A 13,446-nucleotide genomic window follows, 5' to 3' on the forward strand; every position below is an offset into this window, starting at 1 on the left:
TTAAAATTAAAGAAAAAAAAGAAGTATAGAGGGAAGAAATAAGAAGAAGAAAAAGGTAAAAGGTAAAAGGAAAGGTGAGGTTATATAATTACATTGGAAATATAGATGGCTTATTATTTTGTTGATATAAAATGGGAGGTTCTATACGCCTACACTCATACCACTTGTTGGGGTAGTATTAGAGGAAAGGATACTGGTCGAAACCACATTGGTCCTATTGTGTCGCATTCGGGCTACGTTCGCAGATGGAGAATTATTAGTCCCACTGAAGGTGTTTGACCCGAAGCTGTAGTTAATTGGATAAGGATGGCTTAGAGGTGTGATTGATATATTTCCAGTGTGGCTGGTCATTGCAGCTGCCACAGAAGTCAAGGCTGTTTTGGAAGGACTTGCGTGTGAGAAGAAGCGCGAACGAGTGACTTCTAATACTGCCTCGTCGGGTACAGCCTGAAGGAATTCCTGGCGTATCATTAATGGCATTTCGAGCAATACATTACTCTTCAATACTGCCCCATAGTTTCTGAATATAAAGTCTAGTACGAGCAGTCGTAGTCCGTGTTCTTCAGATAAGATAGCCTTTTCAAAGATTAGTCCACAGTGCTCTACTGTCAGGTGTTGTCGATACAGTCGTTCGCAGCATATTTTCTTTAGTCGATGCAAAAGGTACATATTGGCAAGTATCAGTACTTCGCAAACAATTTGGCAGGATGTGTCTGGATCAAGGTTGTCACTGTAGAGATAGGTAAGAAAGGCTAATACGACCTCAGGTGGCTCGGGCATCTCCATCTTGCCCTGTTGGACTTCTACCATCCCGGACTTGTATATATTTCTGAAATGCGGCCAGCGCGTCATAAGAATCACCTGGTGTACGTGAAGAGCCTGGCCGCCTGCAGGTACGATCACAAAGTCAGACAGCTCGGGGCAATTCAGGAGGTGTCCAAATTCATTCATGCATGCCAGAGCCGGGATGTCGTACAATCCGAGAGACTCTCCGTTGATTATGAGTGCATCACTGTGAAGGACATAGATGTATGAGTTATTATTGGTATTAGTATATGACGCGAGAAAAGTACCAACCGAAAATGATCATAGCCTTGGGGTCTAAAAGGATCTGTGTTTCCGAGAAAGAAGAGATTGTTGATCTTTACATCAGTCTCGCCCGTCTCAGAAGACTGCATGTTCTCAGACAAGACGGTAAAGTAATTCCAACCGCCTACTTGGAAATTTGCATTGCATTCCTGTCGCTCCCATTCGAGCCGATCGAGATTGAGCATCCACAGACCATATGTGGCATCAGAAGGTGTGTCTGGTTGACCACCTGCAAGGTATCGACCGAATACCAACAGTTTGCCACATACAGCCTCACAAAAGTGCTGGCTCTTTAGTAAGACCATCTGGTTGGTTGAATTTGAGTGTGATCCATTGAGGACTAAGTGGGGTACATAAGGAGGACATTCGAGGTGGATAGAGAACAGATCGGATACCGTACACCCTTGTTCGTCCTTTCCGGCGTAGATGTACATTTTGTTGCCTATGATGGTTGCAGAATGGTTGTATCGCGGAGGGACTGTTCCATGCTTTGACCAATTCATGGACTTTAAATCGATTACGTTGAGTTCATCTAATACAAATGTGCCTATATATATATATATATATATGTATAAGTATATAAAGGTAAAATTTTACGCACGTATATACAAAAACGCACGCGTGAAGAAAGAGAAAGAAAAATATAGATAAATATATAATGTGTGTAATAGTGTGACAATATGACAAATATAATATTTATCATGTATCTATATATATATGTGTGTATATATATATATTTGGTATTTAGACCTTACAGTCTGCATTTTTTGCAAATCCTCCATAAATAAATAGTTTGTCGTCGTAGGCAACTGCACTGTGTAAATAACGTGCTGGTATTACGCCGGTTGTTTTTGGTTGGAACCAGGTGAGTTTTTCGAGATCAAAGATGTGAAGGTCGTTACAGTATTCTTGGAACTCATTACAACCACCTTAGGGAGGGGCGGGGGAGCAAGGGGTGGGGTGGGGGAGGGGCAGAGGGGAGGGAAATGGATAGAATCAAGGGGTTAGATGAATGAGGACGGACTTGAAAGTTATTGACTGGTATGTGGTTTCTTACCAAAGACAAGGATGCAATTATTCCAAAGTGTGGCGGTGTGGCCATAGCGTTTACAAGGAGAGGTACCTTTGATATTCTTAGGGGGAAAATGTGTTATAGACTATGTTTCGGTTGGGCATGTGTGTTTAGGTGTTTGGGCTTGTGCTTATGTGTACCTGGATAGTCTCCCATCGCATGTCAGTTAGGTGCAAGACGTGTAGATCGTTTGTTACGTTTCCTCCTCCTCCAAAGACGAACAGTCGCTGATCTACTTTGACAAAAGAGGGACGCCATAGACCGACAAGGTTGCTGCCGGTTGTTTGGAGAGGTTGGTTTGATTTGAGGAACGACATCAACATATAGTTAAGGGCGTAAGGACTATTCGACTGAGGACTAACACGCTGAACGAATTCGAAAAAAAAGAAATCAAAAGAATTAAAGAAGAATGAAAGAGAGAAAGAGAGGTGAAAAAGACAAAGATCTTAGTAAATAAATGGGAGTTGGTTAAGGAGAGAGGGTGCAAAAGAAAGTGTGCGAGGGAAAGAAAGAAAGAAAGAAGGAAGGAAAGAAGGAAGAAAGAGAGAAAGAGGCGAAAGAGAGGCTGGGCTTGTTGAATATATAGACAGTGTAAGACCGGAAAGGGTTCATTCAACCTTTCACAAAATCTGTCTATCCGTCTGTCTGCCTGTATATTTCATTTACTTTGATTTACTCTTCTTCTTCTTCCTCTTCTTCCTCTTCTTCTTGTTTATTGTATTCTTCACCCCCTCTGTTCCTCTTGAATCCCCCCTCTTTTCTCTTGAATTTGTATTATCTTTGTTCTTCTATTTGTAAGCCCACTTTTATTCTTACCTTCTTCTCCCACTCTTCGTACTCCCACTTCTTTATTTTACTTTACTTTACTTAATTTTATCTTCTCTTCTCTTCTTTTTTTTTGCCACCTCTCGTCGCTAATTTAATATCCATTATACAAATATACAAATGTATGTAACCTTCATATTTATACACCTTTTCTGTAAAAAGAGTACCTGCACTCCCCTCTTTTCCTCCAACCCCCCCTCCCTCTCTCTCTCACACACTCCCCAAACCAAATCAGTCAAGAAAAACATATATCTGTACACCTATCAAATAAAGGTTTTCTATGCCTTTAAGTAATAATAATGACAGTGATAATGATAATTAATTTAGTACGTATTTCGAGGAAGTACCTTGGTAGTGATTTGTCTTTAATAAATAAATAAATAAATAAATAATATACAAAGAGAAAAAGAGAGAGAAAGAGGGAAATATCCAAACAAACAAACAAATAAACAAACACAAACATTTTCAAATACTAAACTCATCATTAGATTGGCAATGAACCTCATTAACGATACTAGATTAGACAACTTGAAATGGACACCATGAGACTTTTTCTTTCTTTCTACAAGCTGATTACAAGCTACACAAATACTTATTTGGAATCTTGGTTTCCATACAAAAGAAAGACTGGCCAAAAAGATAAATAAATAAAAAGATGATTTTTAAGAAAGCCCACACTTTACTATACGTATTATTATTATTTGGCAAGATTGGCTTCTATTTGCGCTTTTGATTGCGCTTCTGTTTACGTTTGCGTTTATGTTTATGTTTGTAGTTGCGCTTATGCGTATGCGTATGCGTATGCTTATGGTTACTCTTATGATTATGCTTATGCTTGTGTTTGTGCTTGTGCTTGTGTTTGTGTTTGTGCTTGTGCTCGTGTTTGTGATTGTGATTATAACCCTGTTTGTGTAAGTGACATGCAGGGATAATGCGGTTAGTTACAAGATTTTGATTATTTGTTTGAATAGAATCAATAAAGTGCATATAATGTTAAATAAATATATACATTTATTGTTGTTGTTTTTTTATTACTATTGCTATTACTATTACTATTATTCTTATTCTTATTTACGCCTGTTAATTTATGGTTCTTCTTCTTCTTATTTTTATTTTTATTTTTGTTGTTGTTGTTGTTGTTGTTTGGATGTACATAGTTTATAGGAAAAGGTGTGTAATGTTTAAAGGAAATTTGCTGTGATACGAGACAAGTGCCACAAAATATCAAAGTAGTTCTTTTACATATAACATTACGGTATGATATACAATAAATTAAATGTGACATCACAAAGCCAGAGATAATATTATGTATATTATGTGCTGATAATGCTCTTGATATAGTTCACTTTACTTCCATGCTTGATTCTCTTTGTATTAGTATTATTCTATATATCTACCTATTGATCAATTGATTGTCACTTATATTATGTACTTGACGGTACCTTGTTCTCAATTAACGTGTCATGGTGACTATGTATTAAGTACTTGGGCTATGTGTAGACAAACTATTCAATCAGTTACAAAAAGAAATCATTGCATTCTTCCCTGATGCAGAGCAAGTATCAATTTAACGAGTCCAAGGAATAAATAATAAGAAGACATGATAAATACAAATTATTCCTGTCATTTGTAGGAGAAATTCATTGGTAGCATGAATGTTCTGTCAATGTATGTCCCCTTTTCATGATTTAAAAAGGCTATATTTTCTACATGCTATGTTTATATGATATTTGTCAACTATATTTTATTAACCCACTTTTAATGACAATTGCTTGTATAAAGTGCTATAATTATATTGTTCTTTCTTTCTTTTATAACTTCTAGATAGTGAGCTGTAAAAGCATTGGGATCCCAAGGTTTCTGTAATCATTTATCTAGTTTTTCTTTTACTCAATATATGTAAAAAGACCAAACTATTCAAGCAATTAGCTTTATGAAATCTGGAAATTTTATTATATTTGTTAACTGGCGCGATTTCTTTAATTTCTTGCTTAAACTGACAGTATATATATATATATATATATTAATTCTAATTAAATACGAGAGGCCTGATACTTTAACGTGTTTTTTTCTATATTCAATAGTGAACCCAGACAAAGTGTTGGGAAAGGTGTTAAATTGATTAGGAAATGAATGTATATGAAATTGCAATTTAGTGCATTTTAACTTTTCTGTAATATGTATATATGTACATATAAAGGCATAGTATCAACAGTTTGTGATATATCATCTTGAAACTGTTGGCTGATTGACTTGAATATGATGTGTTGAATCTTACTATAAAGCTGGTTGTACAGATCTTTTAGAAGACAGCTGTTGGCGAACCCTCTTTTGACACCAAACCACCCCCATATTATTATGATTTTTTTAAAAATAAAACAAAAAGTTGTTACAAAATTCGGCAGGGGTAACGAATTCAAGAGGGTTATTAGTCGTGTCTAAAAGTTTCCTGGTATCTGTCACCTGAAATCTGAAAGGTCGAGGAATGTCGTATTGAGCTGCCATATATATATATACATACATTGTTCATATTCATGCTAATACTGATACTGGTACTAGTACTAGTACTGATATTGGTAATGTTCTATGCTGGTGTTTCTTTGGAAACATACACGGATCAGATAGTACTCTTTACACCCGATATTTATTTATGTATATATCCATTTATCTATCTGTCTATTAATTAATTAATTAAATTGGGGGGAAGATGGGGGGCTAAAACTTTGTGGATCGGACAGACTCACTTAAGTTATTGTATTTTGGCGGGTTCAAATGATAAACTGACTTTTTGACCCCCTGTTTATTTGGATCTACATCCTACGCTTGGCCACTTTATTATTATTATTATTATTTATTTATTTATTTAGTGATAGAGACAACAATACTCCTATTTGGTTTGGTATTGTATATATACAGAGAGAGAGAGAGAGAGGGGAGGGCTGAGAAGGCTCTTTTATTTTTATTATTATCATTAGTAATAAGCTTATTTTTATGGTAATAAGCCTATTTGAGCAAATTTTGATTTGATTTGATTATTATCGTTACTTATAAAAGGTATATATCTTTTTAAAAGCTGTTTTATGTCTCTCTCTCTCTCTATCTTTTATGTACCATATAGACTTTTAATTTTTGCTGTTGTTATTTGTATAGGTAGCTTACTAGTTGTACTGCAAGAAAAATGAGAAACTGGGGATATATATATAGTTATTTAGCTCTCACCGAATAAAAGAGTAAAATGACCTTTCTATGATACATATATATTTATATATACAAAAAGAGCCGACTTGTTTATTTTGGTATATGTAAGTGTGCACGGAATATATTGGTCTTTTTGTACAGCCAATTTATTTCAATTAAGACTATACTGCAATTGGTATGTTACTGCAAACCATAGGCATACACAGCTTATAAAGTAAATAAATAAAAGGTTTGGATATATAGGCAGGATAAAGAAAAGAAAAGGTGGTTTAAGATATGCCGGTTACTTTATTATTTGGTAGGATTTATAGACCTTAATAGTAATAAATACAGTATATATTCTTGTGGTGAGCACAGCAAATGTGTAGTGAAACAACCCCCTCTTCTTTCCCTCTATTTCATTTATTTTATTATATTTTTCAAGCTGCAAAACCAAAAATCAGAAAAACAACAACAACAGCAGCAGCAGCAGCAACAGCAAAAACTTTGTTTTTTTTATGTATTTTAGCTGATAAGTAAATAACTCCCTCTCCCTCTCCCTCTCCCACTCCACCCCTTCATTTTCTTGCTAGATATAAATAATCAAACTAGGGCTTTTGTATCTTGTCATTATAGATATAAGCAATTATAAAAAATATATGAGTGACTGAATGAATGAATGAGTGAATGAATGAATGATACATCAAACAGCTGCAAGGAGATAATATTAAATGAAGAGTATAATCCCAGGCTTCAAATATAGATTGATAACATTATATTTGGCTTTCATATCTTAATTTAAAGAAGAATGTATATTGGAGAGCAGCATATGTACCCATGTACTTATGTACTCATGCATACAAAAACAGGTGCGTATATATACATTTCTGTAGTTACACTAGTAGCAGTATGCCTCCAATTATTTGTAGATAAAAAGAAATATTGATTTGAACAAGTAATAATAATAATAATACTAAAAATTCCCCTAGGGTGAATTTGCCCAATATTATCCTCAAAAGCAATAGCAATATCAATATCAATTTCAGTAATATCAAATATCAATTATCAAATTACACGCACCGTTATTATTATTATTACATTATTTGTTTAATATTCATTTCTAAAGAAAAGAATATCAAAAATCCCCTTAATCTATTGAGAATTCACTTATTCATATAATAAAGCCAAAACTTTATTGTTTTTTTTTAATATTCTCTTTACATTCCATTAACCTATAAACCTATAAACATATAAACATATAAAGATTAAATTGTTATTTTTTTGTAATATATTTTCAACCAAAAGTCTAAAAAGATATATATATATATTGCGCTACATGATTCAATGTTTTAATATAAGCAAGTATTAGATATAGACATGTAGACATATAGGCATATAGATATATGAAATTATATATTTGCGCGGATCTTACTATGTTCTCGCTAATGATTTGCAAGCTTTTTAATCTAATCATTGTAAAGATGAAATGATCCACAAACACACAAACAGATTTTCATTAGGATTTTCATTTGGATTTGCATTCAGGGTTGGTATTCTATTATTCCTTTTTGGTGGATATGTTATAATATCTTGCGATATTTTTTTTACAGAATTTCATTATTAGTAATTCAGTTTATTAATAAAAGTTTGTGAGTAATAAGTAATTGCCAATATCATTAAAATTGATATTCGTATCAAATCATTTTAAATCCAAGTAAAACGATCATAATTATTAACCTCTATATTTTCATATTTATATTCTTACAAGCATAAGGATAAAATAAAGTAAAATAAGCTAGCCTACCGTAGATATGAAACAAACAAGCCAAACGAAAATCAGGCATATCATTCATATTTTTTTTTAAAAGTACGCAAATCTGGGGTCTTGAAAATATATCTATAATTTACGGAGTGAATTGAATTGGCCATTTACTTTTACAATTCAATGGCATGAATTGCAAAATGTAAAGATCCTTTAAGATCAAACAAAAATATTTTGGTATATCATTTAATAAGAAAAGAAAAGAAATCTAAGTATATATATAGATATATACACATGTTTAATTATCGATTTCAGGATTCCACAATGTCTGGATTCATCTATAATGCTGTAGCGAGTATGAATGATTTTTCTTTTTCTTTTTTCTTTTTCTAAAAAAAAGAAGGGTTCCTCAAGTCAAACGTGGGGTTAAAGGTGTGCTTTATTTATGTAGTCACAAAAAGTGACGTTTGGTTGTATCAAAAGCCCGACTGGATTCTCGGAAGAAACATGAGGATCGAAGCGAGCCAACAATCAAGTCCCCCTCTCTCATCCGAATTTCTTCGCTATGCCTAAAGGTGTGTATCAAGAAGACTAATTAAGATAGCGCATGGCAGGGACTTGAAACTGGTCGAGGGTGAACAAGCAATAGAGGATGAAAGCCAAGCGAGTGACTAAGATTAAAAGGAATCAAAAGAAAGGACGATGCCAAGATAAAAAAAAAAGAAAAAGAATGAATGAATGAATCCATTCACACATTCTACTATACATCCATCCATCTATCTATCCATCCATCAATACATCTATTCATGTATCTATGTATCCTTATATCCATCCATCCGTCCGTCAAATTCTTGATTTTATCCGATTCTTACATATTACGCGCACGTCCAACTTTCATCCTTTAATATGCTGCCCGCCCTTGATTGATTGAGAACAACATATTATCCCAAAAAATCGCCCTTCGGTTTTATATTATGATTTTTTTTTGGAAGAACAAGCTTATTGATGATCCTTGTCCTCCCCCCTCCTAGTTAGCATTTCCGGCACGAAGTACCGTATGACCCTCGGTCTGCCCGTTGGTGCTGTCATGAACTGCGCTGACAACAGTGGCGCTAAGAACTTGTACGTCATTGCCGTCCGCAACATTAAGGGTCGTCTTAACAGACTCCCCGCTGCCGGTGCTGGTGACATGGTTGTCGCTTCCGTCAAGAAGGGAAAGCCCGAGTTGAGAAAGAAGGGTAAGAGATTAGATGAACAATAAAATATTTATAACATGTCAAAGTTATAAGAGCTATATTTTTTTCTAACTGTTTATTTTATTTTGTTGGTTTTGAATTTTTCTTTATTTATTATTTAACTTTTAGTCATGCCCGCTGTTGTCATTCGTCAGCGCAAGGCCTGGCGCCGTAGAGACGGTGTCTTCCTCTACTTCGAGGATAACGCCGGTGTCATTGTCAACCCCAAGGGTGAGATGAAGGGTTCCGCCATTACTGGTCCCGTTGCTAAGGAGTGCGCTGACTTGTGGCCCCGTATTGCCTCTGCTTCCGGTACCGTTGTTTAAATCTTCCCAATTTCGCACCCTACCCTACCTTATTGCCCTGCTTTTTTCAGGCGAAATATTGTTTAATTCGCCCAATAAATGCTTGGAAAGACCGGAAATGTATATGAATTGAATTTTTTTTTTGAAAGAAATAGAATGATCAATCAATTGAATCTACTTTTACCCCCCAGAAATGATATCTAATATAGCTCTTTTCTTCTCTCTTTTTGAGAAATGGAAAAGAATGTTAATGAATGAATGTGTGTGAGATAGAGAGATAGATTATGGCTTGTTTCAATTGCATTAAATTCACGTTTCTTATAAATTTAATCAATGTTAAAAATGGCTTTGGCGTTTATTACATAAAGGTGAAAAAAAAAGAAGGAATAATAGAGAAAAGAGCATTAAGGTTTTTTTTCAAGAGCAGCATGCTCCTGATTGTGTCTCTTCTCCAAGTGCACTTGCTTGTGGACCTAGTCGGATACCTGATGTCTATATGCACCACGTTTAGTTGATGAAATTTTCATTTTTTTTAGAAATAATTATTATTTGAACACATTACCTCGTTGTTGGCAAATACACCATCCTTGATCTTAGCATATACATCTTCTGCTGTCTTGATAAATGCCTCTTCTACATTATCCGATGATTTTGCAGAAGTCTCGAGGAATAATGGGATATCGTTATCTTTTGCAAATTTTGCTGCTTCTTCGTGTGTCACCTGTCGTTGGCGTGGATCCAAATCACTCTTGTTACCAATCAACATAATTGTAGTGTGTGGGTTGGCATGTTTACGGACATCTTTAAATAAATTTGAAATGAATAATTAAAATCGAAATTGATGTTATGTAAAGACTTACCTGCCAACCACATTGGTATATGTTCAAATGACTCTCTTCTGTTGTTTTTTTAAAAATAAAATAAAACAATTTAAGAATATTATATTGACCTATTTCTTGTAAAAAAAGTAATATTCGAAAGTACGTATTACCTTGAGATATCATAAACTACAAAGAAATATACATATATTAGCTATCTTTTTTCTTTGTTGCAATTTTTTTGGTATTGTGTAATCATTTCATCATTGTACCTAACAATGCTCCTGCTGCTCCTCTGTAATAACTTTGTGTAATGCTTCTAAAACTCTCTTGACCGGCCTAAATAAATAAAATTTTATAAATATAAAAATAAATAGCAATATAGACTACCAAAGAAAAAACTTACAGTATCCCAGATCTGTAGTTTTACTTGCTTGCCATCAACAGTAATGAATTTTGTACCAAATTCGACACTACCCTCGAAGAAAAAGAAGAAGTTAAAAGGCTTGTATATAAATATTTGTACAAAATGCATGTATCACTATAAAACAATTCAAGATATATATATATATAGAGAGAGAGAGGATATAATGAATGATTTACCCAATGGTAAGTTCACGGCCAGAATAGAATCTTTTGTCGGTGAATTGGAGCAAAAGGCATGACTAGTTTTATTTATATGAACGGAAATATATATATATATATTAGATTTAATTTTTGTTCTGAAATTAATAATATATTTATATCTACACTTCTTTTATACCTTTCCAACACCTAATCAAAGTTACAGTGAAACCAAGTTTTATTTGTTAGTATTTCTCGACCTATTCCTCTAGGTCTTGGTCTTGGTCTTGGTCTTCTTTTGATGTATAATATTATTATTATTATTTTCTTACCTGAATCTCCGACAATGATGTACTATAATATACAATGAGATGGAGAATTTAAAGATTGTAGTAATCTTACCTTGATAATGTAGTTATAGCTTGACATGAGGGGGCAAAATTAAAAGAAAGAGAGAAAAAAAGCAATAAGAAAGGGAAGTGAAAAGAAAGAAACGCCAAGTACACGAGACTTATTGAAATGCCAGTCAGCCGCTCATCCTCACGTGTTTCTATAGCACTTGGAGTCTTCTTGGTGCTCAATCTACAGTCTCCGCCCTTTTATTCAAAAGCTTGACCCTTTTCTTTGTTTGCTTACTTTTCTTCTTCTTTTGATATACCTTTATATCTCAGATAATTCTCAATAGATACAATAGTCCTTTGTCCTTAGTCATTAGGCGCACGAATCTTCTAAACCATTTATCTATTCAAGCTTGTGTCAACAGCTGCGATAAGCCTATGATTTTATATATCGATGGCTTGTGTGAGCAAAATATATGAAACTTGTTCCATGTTCAAAAAATCAAAATCAAAATCAAAATCAAAATAAATAAACAAATAAACAAATATCCAATTGTATCCTTCACTGCCTATCAACAGACTATAGGACTGGTATAGTACTTCTTATGGTTTATCAAGGTGCTCTTTTTTGTTTTGTTTCGACTTGTAATAAAATTAAAATAGTTCACCAATTTAACACAAATATACTTACCTGCAGGTAGACGTTGCTGCTTTATTTTATTCAATTTAATACCGAGGCATATTCAATAAATCAGTCTCATTTATACAAAATTTATATGCATTTCCTAAAATTAAACAATGGCCGTCTTTAAATCTAGCCTATTTCTCTGGTGTTTGTGCTAACATTGTCAATAGTCATTTAATATGATATATGTATACGGTACTGGCTGCTTCTATACATGTATTAAGTATCAAATAATCACATTTAAAGAAAAAACGCAGTTTCAATTTTTTTAACAGTATTTAACAATTATTGAAATACTCAGACACTCAAACATATATACATACCAATAGAGTCTCGAAACAAACTTTGGTATGGCCTAAACATAACAAATAAGCTTTCTCTTTGAAATTTCATCTCCACAGAGCAACAAGTTCAAGATCTCTTTGTGTCACAAAATTGTAATTATGTGACTTGCACCAACTCTGAGAAAGAAATAAAAAAAAAGAAAAAAGAGTTGACTCATACAGACACACTTCTCTGTCCCTTTTTCTCCAACTTTACTTATTCCACAATGGCCACAAAACAGATCAACATGGGAGTTCTCGGTAGGTTGGACAGGGCAAATATGCTTAAAGCTTTTTTTTTCTTCTACTTTTCTCTTTGGTCTGACACAAAACATAATAGCTCTTCAAGGTGCCTTTCTCGAGCACATCAACATGCTCACTGGAATTCCCGAGGTTACATCTGTCATTACCGTCAGAACTGCTGAGGAACTTAACTCGGTCGATGCTCTTATTATTCCCGGTGGTGAGTCTACCGCTATGGCTTTGATTGCCGAGCGTTGCAACATGCTTGAACCTCTGCGTGCCTTTGTCCGTGCAAAGCCCACCTGGGGTACCTGTGCTGGCATGATCATGCTTGCTGACGAGGCCACTGGTGCAAAGAAGGGTGGTCAACAATTGCTGGGTGGTCTCGACATTTGCGTGAACCGTAACCAGTTTGGCACCCAAAAGGAATCTTTTGAGACCATGCTTCATCTTCCCGAGATCTTGGGTGAAGAGCTCTTTAGCGCAGTCTTCATTCGTGCCCCTGTTATTTCCCAGATCAAATCCGACAAGGTCAAGGTTGTCGGCCGCCTCGAGCGCCAGATTGGAGAAACCAAGGCAGAGACAATTGTTGCCGTCCGTCAGGAACACCTTTTTGCCACCGCATTCCACCCTGAACTTACACGAGACAACAGACTCCATCAGTTCTTTGTATCCATGGCCCTTACTTACAAGCAGTAGAAAGCAAACCAGCATATACATATATACACAAGTAGAAACGGAAAGGAAGATATAGATAAGAAATGAGGGATATAAACACACTCACATATACATATACGTGCACACTCCCAAACACACTCCCAAACACACTCCCAAACACACGCATATATAATATATATGTAGAACTATTAGCATTATTGTGTCGACTTCTTGTATATTTTTAGTAGAATACCGATGCCTATAGATTAGCGTCATTCCTGATTATAATTTTTATTATTACTATTTACCATTTACCATTTATACTATTATTATATTGTAATCGACATTTAGAT

General features: G+C 34.6%; 4 protein-coding genes across 4 annotated transcripts; 2 read left to right on the forward strand and 2 right to left on the reverse strand.

Moving 5' to 3' along the window:
* Positions 1 to 141: 141 nt before the first annotated feature.
* On the reverse strand, positions 142 to 2,478 carry PHYBLDRAFT_137950 (hypothetical protein; the record flags this gene model as incomplete). Its single annotated transcript, XM_018429906.1, has 5 exons — positions 142 to 1,012; positions 1,078 to 1,636; positions 1,845 to 2,018; positions 2,147 to 2,222; positions 2,302 to 2,478. 5 exons carry the CDS (start codon positions 2,476 to 2,478, stop codon positions 142 to 144), a joined length of 1,857 nt encoding a protein of 618 aa, XP_018298435.1.
* A 5,999-nt stretch (positions 2,479 to 8,477) lies between these two features.
* Positions 8,478 to 9,656, forward strand: PHYBLDRAFT_129115 (hypothetical protein). The gene is made up of 3 exons (XM_018429265.1): positions 8,478 to 8,500; positions 8,957 to 9,163; positions 9,290 to 9,656. The coding sequence occupies exons 1-3, from the start codon at positions 8,491 to 8,493 to the stop codon at positions 9,484 to 9,486; spliced, it is 414 nt and encodes a 137-aa protein (XP_018298436.1). The 5' UTR covers positions 8,478 to 8,490; the 3' UTR covers positions 9,487 to 9,656.
* A 137-nt stretch (positions 9,657 to 9,793) lies between these two features.
* PHYBLDRAFT_178573 (hypothetical protein) lies at positions 9,794 to 11,276 on the reverse strand (the record flags this gene model as incomplete). Its single annotated transcript, XM_018438008.1, has 10 exons — positions 9,794 to 9,957; positions 10,028 to 10,266; positions 10,326 to 10,363; positions 10,457 to 10,472; positions 10,556 to 10,622; positions 10,690 to 10,756; positions 10,887 to 10,948; positions 11,047 to 11,057; positions 11,180 to 11,201; positions 11,250 to 11,276. The coding sequence occupies 10 exons, from the start codon at positions 11,274 to 11,276 to the stop codon at positions 9,883 to 9,885; spliced, it is 624 nt and encodes a 207-aa protein (XP_018298437.1). The 3' UTR covers positions 9,794 to 9,882.
* Positions 11,277 to 12,420: 1,144 nt separating this feature from the next.
* PHYBLDRAFT_153875 (hypothetical protein) lies at positions 12,421 to 13,135 on the forward strand (the record flags this gene model as incomplete). Its single annotated transcript, XM_018433283.1, has 2 exons — positions 12,421 to 12,454; positions 12,534 to 13,135. The coding sequence occupies 2 exons, from the start codon at positions 12,421 to 12,423 to the stop codon at positions 13,133 to 13,135; spliced, it is 636 nt and encodes a 211-aa protein (XP_018298438.1).
* Positions 13,136 to 13,446: the final 311 nt, after the last annotated feature.

This window comes from Phycomyces blakesleeanus (genome assembly GCF_001638985.1).
Source record: "Phycomyces blakesleeanus NRRL 1555(-) unplaced genomic scaffold PHYBLscaffold_1, whole genome shotgun sequence".
Lineage (NCBI taxonomy): Eukaryota > Fungi > Mucoromycota > Mucoromycetes > Mucorales > Phycomycetaceae > Phycomyces > Phycomyces blakesleeanus.